Consider the following 18,881-nt stretch of genomic DNA (forward strand, 5'->3'; position numbering starts at 1 on the left):
CCTTGTCCTCTCCTCTGTTTTCCCCGCCATGCACTCACTTAGCACGTGTCTCTGTTTGTTATTGTTCATGTCTCCGCCCTTGTCCTCCTCCTCTTCAGTGTTATTTGTATTCCTGCCCCTTCGTTATCTGTTCCAGGTGTCCTTTGTCGGTGTTATGTATTTAAGTTCTCATGCGTCACTTCCTGGTTGTTAGTCATTTGTTTCCTCTGTTCGTTTCCCGCGTGATGTTTCCCACTCTAGTGTATCTCGGCTGTTCTTCGTTTAGTCCACCTTTGTTTTGTAGTCCTAGTCTGTCTTTGTTTTGTTATCCTTTTTGTAAATAAAGTTTACTGTGTTATTAACGTGTGCGTCCGCCCCGCGATCCTGACATACACCAAAAATGCTTTAAAACAGGGGTGTCCAACTCAGTTTCACAGAGGGCCACATCCGCATAATGGTTGCCCTCAAAGGGCCAGATGTAACTGTAAGACTAAGCTGTAACTAAATGTACCCAAATGTAATGTAGAATAAATGTAAGTACTCCTTAATGTGAAATAACTCTGAATTTATTATATATTCAACTTATTCAAATATTTCCAAAGATGTCAATATATGTTTGTTTGTTGCTCTGTTAACCACACAAATCCTGTTCATTTGTGAGGTTAAGAAACTCATATCACTCCATCAATCAATGATCAATCCAAGTGAATAAAGAAAAATATCATCAAACACAAGTTATGACTTTCAGCACACACTACTTCAAAAATGCACCCCCTGAAAACGTGAGTGATTTCTTCAGCTACAATAAAGCTAGCTTTCACAGCTGCGTCGTTTTGGGCCGTGGCTCTTGTGAAGATATTCTGCTGCGATCGCAGTTTGCCTTTTAATTCTTGTACAGATTGTTGCTTTTCTTCAGGGCTAACTTTGGCACACTCAGCTCCGTGTTTGGTGTCAAAGTGCAGACGTAAATTGTACTCCTTGACAACTGCAACCGCCTCATAACACAAAAGACATACAGGTTTTTCTCCTTGAAGCACAAACAATTCGCCTTCACATCTCTCTTCAAACTGTCTCGTCTTCCATTGGCATTAATCTTTCTTTTCCTGGACATTTTGGAATCAATATTTGTAGCTATTTCTTAATTCCACTTGTTGAAAAAAATCACATTGAAGAGGATACACTGTGATCTAGTGGTGGAATGCCGTCACTTGGCGGGCAACATAATCAGCATGCATTGTGGGAAATGTAGTTTAAGGTCAGTTAGTGGCAGAATAATTAATAATTAAGTCTAAAAGCATGCATTGACCATAAACTACATTTCCCACAGTTCATGCTGATTGTTACGCGTGAAGCGACGGCATTAAGCCACTAGATTGCAGTCAGTCAGATCTTTTAAGCTCTTGCAGGCCACATCAAACGACACGACGCCCATGGGCCTTGAGTTTGACACATGCTTTAAAACATATTTCTACACATGATATTACAGGGAATCTCAACGGGCATCCAGACGGTTCCTTGGATTCTACAGCTGTCCGAGCTGGAGTTAGCACATGTTTCTGCCCAGGGCACTAGTGTACAAGGACAGCAGGTGGTTTATATTATAACCACAGAAGGAACTTAACTGACAGATGGGCATACAGACCTGAGTGCCACACACTTCTAGGTTTTCTAATAAACACCAGCACAATGTAAACATTCCACCCTTTTTTCATGGAACCCGCTAACAAACCAACTCTCTCTCCCTCTCTTTCTCTCTCATTGATTTCCAGGTGGAGTTCACTACAGCACAGAGAGTAGTCTCTAGGGAGCAAAGAAGGCTGCTAATGCCAGTGTTGAATCCTAGCCAAGGGGATTTCTGTACCCAGAGAAGCAGCAAGGCTCACTGTGTATTAAGCACTCTGTGGATTGTAATGTTTTGCATCACTTTTGCTTCTCCTTAGAACTGAAGCAGGGAGCACCCATCTCTCTCCTAGCAGAAAAACAAACAAACAAACCTAAAATACACATGATGCACTCTCAGGGATCCCTAATACACTACATGTCCTAAAGCTGGTGGAGCCCTTAATAACAATGTGTTGCACCGATACTGTATAGTATCGGCACCGATACTGGCACTTAAACACAGTCTCGGTATCGGCTACAGAGCACTGATACCACAGGTGTGTTTGAAATGGCCCACTGCTCACTATTCCTGTGTATGTAGTACACAGGGCACTTTTCAGGACACGCCCATGAATCTGACACGCATTACACAACTGTTTTTGTCGATTTTAACACACAACACACCTAGGTTTCCTAGGAGACACAGATAAATACGAATGTACAAGTCTCTGTGGTTAATGTTTGCGCTGCTGTTTGTATAGATTCACAAAGAAAAAAAACATGTAAAAATGGGTTGTGGATGTGAAAACTCAGTCAGCGCAGTCTCTACACACTGCAGCGGGAGCTGGAGATTAGGAGAATAGTACATAGTTGCGACTACGATCCACCTTAAATGGTTCAGAACCTGCGCTAACGGTAGCGAGCGCAAGTGTTGCGTCATTTAATGTGAAAAGGAAAATTAGAAGTTTTGTCTATGTTCTCCTACAGGTAATATTTGTTATTTGGGGACATATGTATCCAGCACTATGTAATATATTTTAGTTTTTCATAGTTTTCTGCTTAATCCGTCCACCACTCCAGAGCTCCACTGCATGCGCCTGTTTACTTACAGTGCTCTGTTCTCATTGGCTGTTGAAGGGACTTCAGTCTTGAGTTTATGGAGAGTCTACACTTGAAGTGGGCGATACCGGGAATGTTGATATTGATCCGATACCAAGTAAATACAGGGCTAGTATCGCAGATATCGATACCGACACGACTAGTCTTCGCAACGTCACGGAGCAATAACAAAGGGGGGGGGGGTGCACACACTGCATCACATACAGACTTTAGCGGGAGAGCAGCAGGGGAGAAAAAAAAAATTGAGTATCAATCTTTTTACACAAGTATTGATCAATACCATTACCAGCGTTGGTATCGATATTATCAATATTTGGATCGATCCACCCACCTCTAGTCTACACTACATGACTATGCCCAAAGTCGGGTAGAAAAAAATCGAACGTTTGATATGCTGCTTCACTGGTCTGAAACTGGTCTAAAAAATATTTAGAATCGAGCTAAAAGTCATGTAGTTTAACCCCAGCTTAAGGCATGCCAACGAACACTGACTTCATTCAAGCAACCACAAAGAAGTTCGCTAACACAGGTCAGCAGCAGTCCTTAACGTGCACTTCACAGTTGTGAGAAATAGTCTCATGACAGTGTAAAAAGCTGTTCAGTCCGGCTACACTATGTCTTCTATTTGTACTGGTTACTGCATTGTGGAAATATGTATTTTTCATGGCTCTGAAACTTTTAAATATTTAATGTGCAGTTAATAAAAAGTAAATGTTGTTCATTCAAGCTCATTATATCTTAATAGTGATACAGAACACTGCTTTAACAAGATAAAATCTGTAAGTAAAGCAATATAAATACCTGGATTTATAGGCACCTATCTAGTGATTAAGATAGATAGAGTTGGTATCGGTACTCAGTATCGGCGGATACTTGAATATGAAATATCATTATAGGTATCTGACGGGAAAAAGTGATATCGGTGCATCCCTAAAAATAATAATAATAAACCTAAAACTTTTCAAGAACCCAAAGCTGCTTACAACTTAGAGTTAATATGGATAGTATAATGACATACAGACAACATAACAAAGAAAATATAAAAACAAATGTTTAATGGTACCGGGAGGTTGAATGCAGGGGGAAAGATGTGTAAGCTGAGACTTAAAAGAGGAGTGTTTGACTGCTGGATTTGCGGGGGAAGAGAGATCCAGAGACGGAGAACAACTCTGGAAAAGCATGATCATCTAGGTTGTGAAGATTAGAAGTGGGGATGGATAGTCAGCAGCGGTGGGAGATCTAAGGGTGTGGGAAGGTCTATAGGGCTGAAGAAGGGGCAAGTTTATTTAAGGCTTTGCATGTGAGCAACAGGTTTTTTAACTGGCCGTGGCATTTAACAGGGAGCCAGTGACTATTATAAATGACTGGTGTAATGTGGTGCGAGTGGAACATGGTCCTTCATGGAATAAAAGTAGTTCTTCTTTAGCATCGCTCAAATAACCCTTTGTAGTGCATTTATTGTCAAGAGTACTATTCTAGGAATCATTTACACTAGATGTTAGAATGCTAGAGTATGAAGATCTGACTGCATTCCGCCACAAAACTTTAGAGATCAGGTGCTGATGTTGAATGATTAATTAGGGTTCACAAATACCACTTTAATTCAACCTATGGGTACTGTATGGAGCTTCATCAATCTAGAGAACACACAGCTCAATGCTGGGTGTTATATACCCCTCTAGCCAACACTTGGCATTAAACATAGTGCACCAGAACAACCCATTTAATTTCATGCCTTAGGTTTTCCACAATAGGTTTTCCCTAAACACAGGGTTTCTAAAACCCTTGGTTGTGATCCATAGATGGGCCAAAAAACCAAAAGAAAGGATTGCAAAAAAATGTATAACAATTATATAATTGAATTTTAACAGGCACATAATCACACAGTTAACATGAACATACAAAGCCCTGTTGTGCAGAATGTACACTGTACTGCAACCCAGACTGTTCTAACTGAATGATGGATGACTGGATGAATTACATTGATTATATAAACCTCTACCCCTTGTTGCCATGCTTGGAACATAGTGTGCAGTGGTTAAAACCTTCCCCTACCAAACTTTAAAAAAAACTGACATAAAAATTTGTTTTGTTTGTCAATAAAAAATTGTTTGTTTATTTTCCAACAAGGACCTAGTCTGCACTCCGGAGAACAAATGGTCGTAGTGAGTAGGTGCAGATACTACCAATCATTTCTTGTATCAGCCAGTCACACAACAGCCCAGAGAACAAATAGGAGTGGTGAATACGTGGAGATAGCCGTCCTTTCCTACATCAACCAAACAAAAGCCTGAATTACCTGTTTATAACTTTAAGTTTAGAAGTTATAAATGACCTAACATTAAGACAGAAGCAAGCACCGGGCACTTTAAATCTCTATAAACTGACATGAGTTCACATAATTGAAAACAAAGCTCGTTCACCATCGTGTTCTAAGGGAAAAACAGACCTGTGGAAACACAGAGGGCTGAACTTAATGACGTCTGATTAGATTGGCTGATGCAAAAAATGATGGACAGCTCATTCTAATCTGCGATTGGCAAATGCAAAATGTGATTGATGGCCAAAAGCAGTTTTTCAGTGATTGATGCAAAAGATTATTGACAGGTTCCTCCCCCAAAACCCCACCCCATTTTGGTCTCCAGTCTGCAGCATTCCACTTCTCACAGGAACTGAGCTCCTATCTCTAGGTAAAATGAAGCAATGAAATTCAGCCTGGTTCTGAATGTTGTTAAATCTGAGTGTTGTCGAGAAGGATATAGGCAAACATCAGTTATGTTTAATCTTATAATCATCGTTCAGAGTGTGTGCTTTCTGGGTCACAATATAAATCAACGGACCAAATGTGGGTTGCTTAAAAAAAGTTTTAAAAACACTGCTTAAACCAGATGAATTCAGTCATTAAAAGGGAACGTCAAAAACATTATTACAGTTTGAACTGATAAGAAAGAGTAACTTTCTCCTTCTCTTCTTTCTCCCTCTTTCCTCTACTGCAGTAGAAACCCCATCTGATAGGAGCAGTGTCTGGATGTTTATGACCGCTGACAGATAGTGTTCTGACAGTAAATGAGACCTGACTCCGATTCACTGGGACAAACTTTGCTCTTACTGTATGCACCAGCCTCTCAGAATGGAACACTCTTCTTGTGCATCACCCCACACACTGATTTACAAGGCTGAGGTTGTAAAAGTGACCAGACTGGACTGACACCATAAAAACAGCCCTGTATCTGCCAGCATAGCTACACAAGGAAGAGCACACACGAGAGAATATAAGAGCACACACTGAAAAAATCTAGTTTGATCAGGTCCAATTGTGTTATGTTTGAAAAGTGACATCATATTCCTAATCCACAAACTAACAATAGACTTAGGGAATGTGTTTAATTTAAATGCCTTGATGTTTACAAAAAAAAGAATAAATATAGAAATATAAAATTAATAATGTTTTGTAAGAAAAAAAGGAACACTGAAAAAATGGATGAAAATAAATAAAAGGTAAAAAATATTTATCTGGAGTAGAAATAAAAAAAATAAAATGAGTGGTCAGTAAAGGATAAAATAAATTATACAAAAAGCTAAAAAAAGCTAAACAGAAGAGATGTGTTATTCATTTTTGAGGGGGAAACCAAGACATTCGTAAGGTATCTTTTTTTTCTTTTCTTTTTTTGTGAGGGAATGCAAAACTACTGACAATTGAAAAGGAACTCAATTATATTAACAATGTCATATTAACTGCTGTCGCAGTCACACAGCTCCAGGGACCTGGAGGTTGTGGGTTCGATTCCCGCTCCGGGTGACTGTCTGTGAGGAGTGTGGTGTGTTCTCTCTGTGTCTGTGTGGGTTTCCTCCGGGTGACTGTCTGTGAGGAGTGTGGTGTGTTCTCCCTGTGTCTGCGTGGGTTTCCTCTGGGTGCTCCGGTTTCCTCCCACAGTCCAAAAAACACACGTTGGTAGGTGGATTCAAAAGTGTCCGTAGGGGTGATTGTGTGAGTGAATGTGTCTGTGTCGCCAGTTCTCCAGCCTGTTTGCATGCTCCAATGTGTATATGAAGCCCCAGTGTCTATAAATGGCTAGGCATTCTAGGCTTCCTCTTTCTCTGCTCACAACATAAAACTGCATTTTCTAGTTGTTTTTTTTAAAAAATGAATAGCCCTCCAAACATTGAAAAGCATGAATCAAGATGAGGATGTTGCTCTGTTCCTACACCTTAGGCAAGTAATACGTAATTGTTTTTGTTGCTAATGGAACTGACTAATTTCAGAGGAGTTCTTACAGCCTGAAAGTAAAAACACAGACCAAAGATGATAGAAAACTAAACAAATTTGTTTAAAAATGAGGTTTCTCTGATAATTCAAACAGTGAAAGACTTACAGACAAAGTTAACTTCAGCTACATAACACCGACAGTCATTTTTTCACCCTCAAATATACCTTTCCACATTAAAAGATGCTGTGGTTTTGAACATAATCGAACCAGAGAACAGCATTTCCCACTATTGAAGATGTTCCCTTTTTACGAATAATTTGCGCACACACACACACACTTTATTAAAAGAATCACTGATTATGATAAAGTAAATATTGAGCGTATGGCTAAATATTTAGTTTTGTTCAAGTAATGCCATCTAGCTAGTGTTGTGTCAGTGACTTCCCTTCTGTTAAGATAACACAGTGCATGCAGTAGACACTGTGGTCAAATGACCAGCTCTTGACACTTCTAGGTACATGTAAAACAAATGACTCATTTTATCTCTTGTTTTCAATCTTAGGCAGATCATTAAAAACCTGACTAAGTAGCTGTTTGTCACAGTCTGTGGGTTGGTAGGAGCTCCTGGTCCTAAGTGTCGTTGCATTGGCAGATAATATGAGTATATTGAAAAAATAATTTGGTCAATAATTTAGTGGTGGAGGTGAACCGTGCTCTCACAGCTTTGTATGAATGACTTGTGGAAGACAATCTGTTCTCATCAACTCATCCCTCGGAATGTGGACATGTGCCTCAACTGCCTGCTTAACGTCTGTGAAAGGTGCTGTCACACTAACACTGTCTAATAAAGGGAAATCAACTCAAACCCAGTCAATAAAAATGACATGTCTCTTTAGAGGGGGGGATTAAGATGAGGAAAATAAAAGATTAAAGATGTAAAAATAAGAGAAAAGAGTACAGACTACAGAGCATACAGGACAAAGGAAGAACCTTGTGAGGACGTCGATGGAGGCTGCAGGCTAAGGCTTTGTGTTTTAGTGAAACAGCGAGCAAAGCTTTCAGCATTATTGAAGTGTTGCCTCCATTAGGCTAAGTGGATGTTTGAGTGTGTGTGTGTGTGTGTGTGTGCGCGCGTGTGTGTGAGAGAGTGAATAAGGTACGTATGGCAAACTTTATTTAAGTGCTGAAGTCTTGCAGATGTTTTTGACAGAAGAGATTTACAGGGCTGATAAATGAACACGTGTGTAAAAAAAAAGTTGGCCATTTTATTGTGGTTGATCAGTATACAGACACTGACAGAGGCACGGTTTTGATACCTGAGTGAAGGTTATTCTTACTTACATCTGTATTTCTCCTGGATGTCTGCATTGCATAGACTCACAATCCCCGTCTTAAAAGACAGAACCCGCATCTTCCCATTACGACTGCTGTGAAGAACACAGAAAAAGAGAAATGTATCACCTATTAAATTATAATTATGTAATTATTTATACAAAATAATACACTTTTTCTAGTGGGCAACAAAAGCATAGGGTTTGTGTTTGCTTTAGAACATCTCACTAATATAAACAAACAACAATGATTTACATGTACGTAAAACATTTGTGTAATATTCAAAAACAGTGCAGTATGTTTGTAAATATTCATTATTTTCCTTTGTTAATCAATAAACGGCATTTACAGAAAAAATTAAAAACATATTTTATATGTGCATCATTGTCAGGGACTCGCGGAGGGCGTACTGACGGATGCGGATGCACTCGCTAAAACACAGTACTTTATTAACGAAAAATAACAAAACAAAGAGACTTTTACAGAAAGAAAACAAACAGGGAGCCAAGCAGGCTAAACTGGACACGGGGAGCTAAACAGGGCAAACGGGACTGACAGACTAAAGAGATAATGAAACAACGACAGAGGAAATGAAACTACGACATGAAAAGACGACGTGTAAAACAATCACGGAGAAACTGCAGAGACAGACAGACTTGATAACATGACCGAAAAAATACAAGAACGAAGGAGAAATGTCTGACAAACAGGAGAGACACAAGGGAACTTAAATACAAGACACAGACAAGATACACTTGGAACAGATAATGAGAGGGCAGGGTAACAAATGAGACACACGAGGAGGCGGAACAAAGGCGGGACTAGGGCAACAACAAACAGAGCCATGTGCTGAGAGAGAGCACATGGTCGGGAAAACAGACATGACAGGACGAGGGCATGACGATCATAATATAAACATGGGTACAAAAAATACACATTCCTATTTTTCAGGAGAACAAATCTAACTAATAAATGTTCCCATAATAGTGTTTAATAGCCTTAATGATTGACAGAAAAAACGCATATTAAAGACATTTCACTTCCCTATACATGAAGCAAACCTGTCTATGAGATTTAATAAATATTCATTAATATTTCATAAGGAGCTATGACTTGAAACAAGAAAGAATGTAATCTGAATATTTCATTAGAGGCTTGCTGTGTTAGTATTGTGCAGATCTGATATATTCAAAGAACTCTGGGTATTTTACTAGTTATTGTTTGTATGCTTATTATTCCTTGATTATGTAATTATAATTGAGTGTTATTGTGATATTCATAAATATGTAATAATATAAAGCAAAATAATTAAATTCAGCAAAACTGGAGCAACTACAATACACATGACATTGTCCTGACGTCTTAATAACAGCATCCTAAATACACAGTTCACATATAAACAACCACAGCACAAATCAAATTTGCATCTTATTACCAGATTGTGTAGAGAAAAAAGAAAAGAAGAATAAAAAATAGGACATAATTCAAATGCAAATTAACACGTGAAAGAGTGCTACAATTATTGTTTTTTTAAAAATGTCTGGGACATTAATTTTGTACGGCACATGTGCATTCATTTCCATTTGTTAATTTAGTGAATAGAATTTAATGAGCCTGTGACAAGGTGGAAGGAGTGTTGCAACAGAGTGTGTGACATTTATAATCTGCCAGTGCAATGCTAGAACTCTTTTTGGATTAAAAATGTGCTTATACTACTACATCCTCGGACCTACTCTTATAGCAAAGATAACTGTGCAACACTGTATTTTCCTTACTTCAACCTGGCACTTAAAGGTGTGTCCAATTTCTCACAATGAGATTCTGCCCATGAACAATGCCCCACTAAAACCATACCTCACAGTTTAGATAGATAGATAGATAGATAGGTGGATTCAACTTTATTGTTATTGCTCTGTACAAGGCAACAAACTGCAGTTAGCATCTACCAGAAGTGCAAATTAAATTCATCATTTAAAAGTAAATACAACTGATTTAAATATATCTGGGGTCTGAGGATCTTGAGTTCCAACGTTGCCTGAGGTGTCTGAGTTTGGTGTGTTTTCCCCCTATCTGCATGGGCCTGCAATACTAGTAGTAGTATTTAACCAATAGTACTTTAAATTATTGAAAAATGCACATTATAATAACTAATCATAAATGTGTATGTGCTTGTAATGGGTCCAATAAATAGAGCCTAAAAACAGTGAAAGACATTGTGCCTCAGTTTTCTACATACAGACCTCGCAGAAGAGCTCACAATTTTCTACACAGCCTCTAACAACAGTGTTATGGACAATGGGCTTCATGACAATTACTAAGGCCACTTACTTTTTCCCTTACCTTAAAAAAGAGATGAGGCAGTGTGAGGTGAGGGTGGGAAGACTATAATCTATAATGATCTATAAAACAATAAACCACTTTATGACTTTACCTCTGTGTTTCAACACTCACTGTCCATTCTCCCAGCTTCACTGAGCAGAGAGTAGCAAGCTGTAGTTCTATCACTAGAAGTAGGAGGTTTCTTCAATGGTCAGGCCCCCAAAGGGATACCACAGAGCAGTTATGATTTGGGTGATTTGGGTCATTCGTAGTGCTACAAAGACACTGACGTGGATTTGTATGTTTGTGTGTGTTGCACTGGTATGAGTGGATCAGCCATATCATTGCTGTTGGAGTTTTTAGCTTGAACAATGTGTCCACTCACTGTCCACTCTGTCAGACACACCTACTTGCTGATCCACACAGGAGATGTAAAGTCAGAGAGAGTAGCTCATCTGTTGCTATACAAATATTTATATTTGCGTTGATGGACTATTCTCAGATGGACTGCAGTCTGTAACTGTATATTGTAGAACTACAAAGTGCTCCTGTATGATCAGTTGAGCTGAGAGAATGGACCGTTAGTGTAAAAAAACAAAACAAAGTGGGCATAATGTTGTGGCTGATCGGTTAAATGTATGTATGAGAAAAACCATCACTAGGTGAGTGCCATCAAGTGTGTGTTTTGCTCCTTGATACATATCTCACAATTATATCTCATTTACATAACCATGTTGCACTTGTATGTTTTTATTTTAATATTAATGTTTAATGTTCACATTGACTTTTAGAATGCTGTTCTACCAACTGGGTCTTTAATGAATGATAATGTACATGTACCATATATTTTTTCTACCCAAAAATATAGCGAATAAATGCATTGTGAGGAAAAGATGTGGTGTATGCAAAGTGGGCTGAAATCCCAAAAGCGATACCACTGAAGTGCTAGATCCATTTAAAATAGTCCAAAAAACTGAACCATGTACTCAGGCAAAGGGAAATGGGAACAAATGTCGCAGATCCAGAAATATTCCACCAAATCTCCTGTAATGACACAAAAGCAGCTTTTTTTTTGCTCCATGTACGAGGATATATTCCCACAAACTCTACCCCCCACCACTCCCCACAGACGGACGGAGCTTATTTTCGAGTGTGAACATATCTCCAGAATGTTCACCTCTCTCGTTTCTCCCTCGTTTGTTTCAGGAACCGGTGATTATCATTCCCATGCACCCGGCTCATTCTCATTCACTCCCTGTGTTTATCGCAAAACGAAAAAAAGCAATTACTGCAATTTATGTGTAGGGTGAAAGCGGTGATTTCCAGCCATTAGCAGCAGGTAGTTAAGAGCTGCTAAACAAATTTATGACGGATGGAAAATAAATAAATTAATACGGAAATAAATTTAAATGGCGAGGTTGTTTTGTTTTGTTTATGGATGTTGGAATGAGTGCCTAACATTCTCAATCAAGAGCTTTGGCAGCGAGTTCAAGCGGCGGGGTGGGGGGGGGGGCTTTTAACTCCATCCCACATGCTCTGATTGGCCACATGCCTGGCTTGATTTCCCTTTGCCTTTATTATGATCTAATACACTTCACTGGAGTGAAGGGAACACACAGCCCTACTATAAAAGAATGCCTTAAATCAAGCCGCCACTCAGAGCAGCAGAAGGGCAGGAGCCCTAACCTTGACAAAGCAAACGAAGGTGAAGAGGGCCATGATTGGACGATAAATGAGAGTCAGCAGGAGAGTAGGAGCTTACAAGGTCAAAGAATGTCAAACAAGTGCACACCAGAGACAAAAATTGATCTCTTATCCAGTGAAATCATATTTAAATTTGCCCATGTATGTAATATAAACATTATACCAACATTATATGATGATTCACCCTATTCTCTACTATATTTAATTTATTATATTGTGTGGAAGTGTCTTATTCCACTGGGAGACTTGTATTTTTAAGAAATAATGCTACTTCCAATGGAAGACACTTTCTCTAAATAAAAATAAATAAAATAATTTAAGATAAATTGCCTAGAAATGGGTTAAATAATCTAAAAATTCTCTCACAACTCTTTCAAAACGGGTAATATTTTAAATATCAGTGAGACATTATTTGCTGTGTGTTAGTGTGACAGCACCTGTCATAGACGTTGAGCAGCCAGTTGAGGCACATGTCCACACACAGAGGAATGTTGATGAGAACAGATCGTTCTTCCTCCAGTCGTTCATACAGAGCTGTAAGGGCATGGATAACCTCCACCACGTCCATCACGTACTCGCCCTGCTGCAGCTCCTGCTCCCTGAACACCTCCGTCACACTCGCCAGCTTCAGCAAGTCCACTATATACACATACACAAACACACACTTCTTATTACAGTTTATCTCAGTCGCTTTGGAGCATTTCTCGAATCATCGTTTAAATTTGCACAACATCATGTGCATTTCTCAGAACATTTTGTACAAACAGCACCACACTATGGATTACTGACAGATGCTTGTAACTTGCTCAAAATCCTTAGCCCTTGTCCCATAGTGAAGTATTTATGTCAATGGACATGTCAGTGTCATCAGAATGACCAGACCTTGTTTCATTGTTTACGAACAAGACAGTCAAAATGTTTAGCCACACTGTCAGTATATCAAGTGGTTTCTGAATGTTCTGATGGCAGTGAAAAGCACTAGGTTGCACTTTTACTGTGAGCTGCATGTAAAAAGTACAAAGTTTATTATTATATTACGTTATTCATTCATTCATTGTCTGTAACTGGTTATCCAGCTCAGGGTTGCGGTGGGTCTGGAGCGTCCCCGAAATCAATGGGCACAAAGCAGGAACACACCCTGGAGGGTGGGGGGGACAAATTCACTCACACCTATGGACACTTTTGAGTCACCAATCCACCTCACTCCTCACAGACAGTCACCCGGAGGAAACCCACGCAGACACAGAGAGAACACACCGCACTCCTCTCAGACAGTCACCCGGAGGAACCCCCACGCAGACACAGAGAGAACACACCACACTCCTCACAGACAGTCACCCGGAGGAAACCCACGCAGACATAGAGAGAACACACCGCACTCCTCACAGACAGTCACCCGGAGGAAACCCACGCAGACACAGGGAGAACACACCACACTCCTCACAGACAGTCACCCGGAGGAAACCCACGCAGACACAGAGAGAACACACCACACTCCTCACAGACAGTCACCCGGAGGAAACCCACGCAGACACAGAGAGAACACACCGCACTCCTCACAGACAGTCACCCGGAGGAAACCCACGCAGACACAGAGAGAACACACCACACTCCTCACAGACAGTCACCCGGAGGAAACCCACGCAGACACAGAGAGAACACACCGCACTCCTCACAGACAGTCACCCGGAAGGAAACCCACGCAGACACAGAGAGAACACACCACACTCCTCACAGACAGTCACCCGGAGGAAACCCACGCAGACACAGAGAGAACACACCACACTCCTCACAGACAGTCACCCAGAGGAAACCCACGCAGACACAGAGAGAACACATCACAGTCCTCACAGACAGTCACCCACAACCTCCAGACCCCTGGACCTGTGTGACTGCGAAACTACCTGCTGCGCCAGCCTGTCATCCCTATATTAGGACAAGATTGGACAAGATTCATATTCATGCTATTTACTGTTTGTACTGTAGGTCAATAACAGACTGTGTCATTATGATACAGAAAAGGACAAGACAGTTTAGCACAAAGGGATAAAATCTGACAAATAAGAGAAACACCCTTTAGGCAGAGATGTACATATAGGGCTGCCTAAGGAATTGCACTGGAGTCTTTTTAGACCTCTGACATTCCTGTCTGTTGGGCCACAGATTCTCATCGGACAGCTTCCCTCGCAATGCAGCTTGGAAAGAATGTTTTTGAATGTCTTATCCCACCTCTACAAACATCAGCTGTGAAGTCCTTACATGCTGCATCCATATTAGGTAGCGTGGTACTTAGTTTGGGCTGTGGACCACTGGTTATTTCCTTGTTCTTTCAATGTCAGAAGTTGTAACACTATGTTGTGCTCTATGTTTGGCAACTGAAGGTTCATGAGATGCACCTCTGATCTATTTTACAGAACTGGTTTGGTCATCGGTTGATCGAAAGCTTCAAACACTCCACTTTATCAGTGAAAGTCATGATTCACCTGAAATCTACTCATCAGTTCAGTAGACATTTATCAAAAAGCGTCACACAACATTGTATAAAGTCTTCACAACTCATGACAACGGATCAACGTTTCTGAGCGTACTGACATTGGCAATGGACTGGATGGTTTGGGGGGTTGAACTGTTTAGCAGAGAACCAGCCTGGTACAAACTGATCAATATGGTAAAAGCTATTGACAATGTAAGACAGCGCAGACAGTTGTACAAAATCATCTGCATTATTAACCAAAGCATGTGCTGCTTGTCCAAAATGAACGAGAAATGGCTTTTATGAGGTGCACAAGTAAATAGATGTGCAGTTGTTTTTGAGAAATTCAGTTCTGATCTGAGAAATGCTCCAAAGCGACTGAGAAAAACTCTAAGTGAAAACATTTTAAACCCAGTTAATATATGTATTAGTTCTCATAATGAGACAATAAGAAATACTATTACAAGACGGCTTAGACAGTTGTAGCTGTGAAAGGCTTTATCTTGAGAACGTGTTACATTCTGTTGTCTGAAAATCTGCCTGATTTCCAAAATTATTATTGCCATTATTTCTTGACAAATTCACTAGAAGAATACAAGCAAAAACATCTAGAAGTAATCTGAATAATCTTAAAATATTCTTACAATAACCTCAAAATCCTGAACTCTGTAAATTACAATAGCTCAAATATGTGATTGGTGCCCGGCCGATAATTAATAATTCAGTATATAGAAGCCATGTTTACTAAATACGCTAAAAGCATGAATGACATCAGTCCGTCAGTTTCTCACAATATCTGACTCAAAAAACGTTACCAAGTGAAGCATGTAAAAGAGAAGCAAAGTCATGACAGTGCAAGTCTTCAAAATGAATGGTTTCTCATTCCACCTTAACAAAAGAATGACAATTGCTACAAATTTTTTTGTAAAGCAAACCCTTCACCCTCTCACTCTCAGCCCTGCTGTGAAGTAACGTGTTGAAAGCAACTTAAGTTTATTTTTCATATACACTTCAAGGGGTGCACAAGGAGTTCAAGCCCATGTCTACACAGTAATGAACTCCTGTATGTGTGACTTCTGCAAATAACACTGATAGTAAAAGACACTGTTTAATACGTATATGCTATATTTCTATTCATAACATTGATAGTGAAGTCTCTTTTAATACTATTTTGTTATGTGTACAAATAAGTTTAAACCAATTTTACGTAACACACATTTATAATAAAAAATTCAAACATTCTCCTGCTCTTGTCATTTTCTGGCAACTGTTGCATAATATTCAAATAACTGACATTTTATTAAAAAAAAAAAATATATATATATATATATATATATGAATACCCTATGTTCATGATCACTAACATTGAAATCGCCATCTTTAGATCAATTTAAATCAAAACTCAAACGTACTTTCGTATACAATATTATGCCAAAGAACAGAACAAATCAATGCACATGCGTCTGTAAAACATCTTCCTTTGATGGAACTCATAAAGAATGCAGTAACAACAAAGAAAATCTTCTCACTCGTCATTTTCAAAAAAATTTAGTGTAACGTAGTTATTTTTTGTTGAATAAAATGACAATTGTAATTTTTAATACAATGCAACTGTTATTATAAAATGACAAAAGAGTGGGAGAATGTTTGAAGGTTGAATTACAATTAGACTTCACAGAAAACGTGTTTGTACCCATAATATCTCCAAACAATATCCCTAAAGCTTGGTTAAACCTTTGTTAATAAAATTCTCTGAAAACGTTGATAACGTCTGTTGCACCTTTTTAAAACTTCAGGGTGTGGATTATACATGTTGAGTGCAGGTTAATTCAATTCGCCTATTTTAAAGCAATTTTCCCAGGCCATTCCAGACAGGCTATAGATTTAAAGCTGTCCACTGATGTCATGCCTAATTGGATAATAAGATAATGGGATGACATATAGTGGGCGAGTGGCTGGAGCGCTTTCGGATACACTAACAGGCCTTTTGGTGGATGGTCTTCCTGTTTGGCTTTATTCAATCACAACCAGCACACACAGGAAGCTGCAGAGCTACTACACCAGCCTGGTAATTAATTACCTTAATGACATGGTAGGAGCAGAGCTGCAGAGAAAGAAATAAAGGAAAGAAAGGAAAGCGAGAAAGAGACAAAATATGAGCGCCCTAGAGTGAAAGAAATTAGAAAGTAGGTAGGGAGAGATAAAGAGAAAGAAAGACTGTCTCAGAAGTGCACTGAGCGTGTACTTCTGCAGATTTATTTGTTTAACTCTGTTAGGGGGGTTGAGGGAGGAGAGGATGAAGAGCAGAAAAAAAGAAAGATTATCTATGCTCAGGCATGTGCTGCCAGAAAGGGTCAGGACTAAATGGACGAACTACCGCATGCCCAAAAGCGTGAGCTCCTGCCTGGGCTACAGCAGATAAATCTCCTGCCTGACAATGCTGACTCTGGAGGATCACTTGTTCATCCAGTTCCTCGTCCAGACTGTTTAATTGCCTCGCTATAAGATGCATAATCGCACCAATTATTAGGCCTAATTAGGCTGCACGAAAATCGCTGGGCCCTAATGAAACTGACAGAAAAGGCTGGGGCCTGTCCATAGCTAATCAATGACTGATGCACTGAGAGAATGGAAGAGGACATTTGTCAGCAGCAGGTGAGAGTGAGGGCAAGATGAAGTGGATATGGAGAGAGAGAGAGAGAGCGAGAGCAATAGAGACAGTGATGAGGCGAGGGAGGATGGAAGAAAAAGAGAGAGAAAGTATAATAGAGCGACTGTGAACAGAGAGAGAGGATGACGTACATCTCAGAGCTTTCTGTACTCTCCGCAGCTTCATCGCTGTCCGGTACGCGGAGAATTTGATGTTGTTCATGTCCGCTGCAAAAGATAAACATTGAGTCATAATACAAGACATCATTTCACATGGAATACAGCATTGCTTTCGAAAATTCTACTGAACTCTGATCACTCCATGATTTCCATTATTCTGAATCATGTGAATACATTAGCTGCTCTTTACAGCGTGTGAACATACGGTGATATCGGACCAAAATGGCTTCGATTCATATCTTTACCTTAACTTGCATTAAAATGTAAGAATGTGTTGGTGTTATTTTGTGAATAAACACACACTCAACCTTAAAAATACACAACAGTTCTAATAAATGTGATGATATTCACTGATAACAGCAGTAGTAGGTGCTAGAAAAACAAAAGGCATGAGGTAATGTGTCAGTGATTATTACCAAGAGCAGTATTTCAATCTAAAATGTATCATGAAGAGGGAAAAAGGCAACATAAATATAGCAGGCTAGAAAGCATTGGTAAAACACAAAGGAAAAAAAAGCACAGAAAAGCAAATCAAAGTAAGGTAAAGAAAAAGAAGAAAGAGAATATCGTTTGAAGGAGAAGCTTCTAAACACATCTGACTAGGCCCCCTCCATCTGCACACCAACAGGAAGTGATGAGTCACTCGTGCGAGAGCACGCCTCCGGCACTGATCACATCAGCGTTCAGTCAGTTCGGATTAATACACATGGAAAATGCCCTTTAATCACTATTAATTAGAGCAGGCAAAGCAATCATATGGTCACTAATGAGAGCGGTGTCTCGGTGGGAAGAGGGGCTATAATGAAGAAAAAGATGCTAAAATGTTTTTGTGTGTGTGTGTGTGTAGACTTATTTTCTTCACCTTTCCTACAATATATTAATATTCACTCCTTTGTTTTGTATAATTCTCAGCCTCACTTCAAACGAAGGACTCCATCAATGTAATAAGTTCAAATAAAAGCTGAATCATTGATAGTGTGTTTACGAGAGAGAGAGAGAGAGAGAGAGAGAGGTGGGGAGAGAGGGAGAGAGGGGGGGGGAGGGAGAGAGAGAGAGAGGGAGGGGAGAGAGAGAGAGAGAGAGGGGGAGGGGAGAGAGAGAGAGAGGGGGGGGGGGGGAGGGGAGAGAGAGAGAGAGAGAGAGAGAGAGAGAGTGATTTGTGTGTTGGTGGGTATAAAAACAAAAATGTGAATTTAATTTTCTTACCCAGAGCTTGATACAACTCTGTCATCTTTGGATGATCCCAGCAAGTCGTCTGAGCCTGATGGCTAGAGAGAAAGATGGAGAGAGAGTGATGGAGAAAAGACAGAAAGAGA

The 18,881-nt window shown here is 39.7% G+C and overlaps 1 protein-coding gene across 2 annotated transcripts in view; it reads right to left on the reverse strand.

Moving 5' to 3' along the window:
• drp2 (dystrophin related protein 2) overlaps positions 1–18,881 on the reverse strand; it is a 258,344-nt gene that overhangs the window by 44,096 nt on the left and 195,367 nt on the right. For both annotated transcript variants that reach the window (XM_066649310.1, XM_066649312.1), the window contains 4 exons: positions 18,772–18,833; positions 17,539–17,613; positions 12,701–12,902; positions 8,250–8,335 (listed from right to left, as the gene is read on the reverse strand). In XM_066649310.1, the coding sequence (XP_066505407.1) occupies positions 8,250–8,335; positions 12,701–12,902; positions 17,539–17,613; positions 18,772–18,833 (425 nt within the window). The remainder of the gene's footprint in view (positions 1–8,249; positions 8,336–12,700; positions 12,903–17,538; positions 17,614–18,771; positions 18,834–18,881) is intronic.

The sequence above is a fragment of the Hoplias malabaricus genome, chromosome 17 (assembly GCF_029633855.1).
Source record: "Hoplias malabaricus isolate fHopMal1 chromosome 17, fHopMal1.hap1, whole genome shotgun sequence".
In the NCBI taxonomy this organism is placed as follows: domain Eukaryota; kingdom Metazoa; phylum Chordata; class Actinopteri; order Characiformes; family Erythrinidae; genus Hoplias; species Hoplias malabaricus.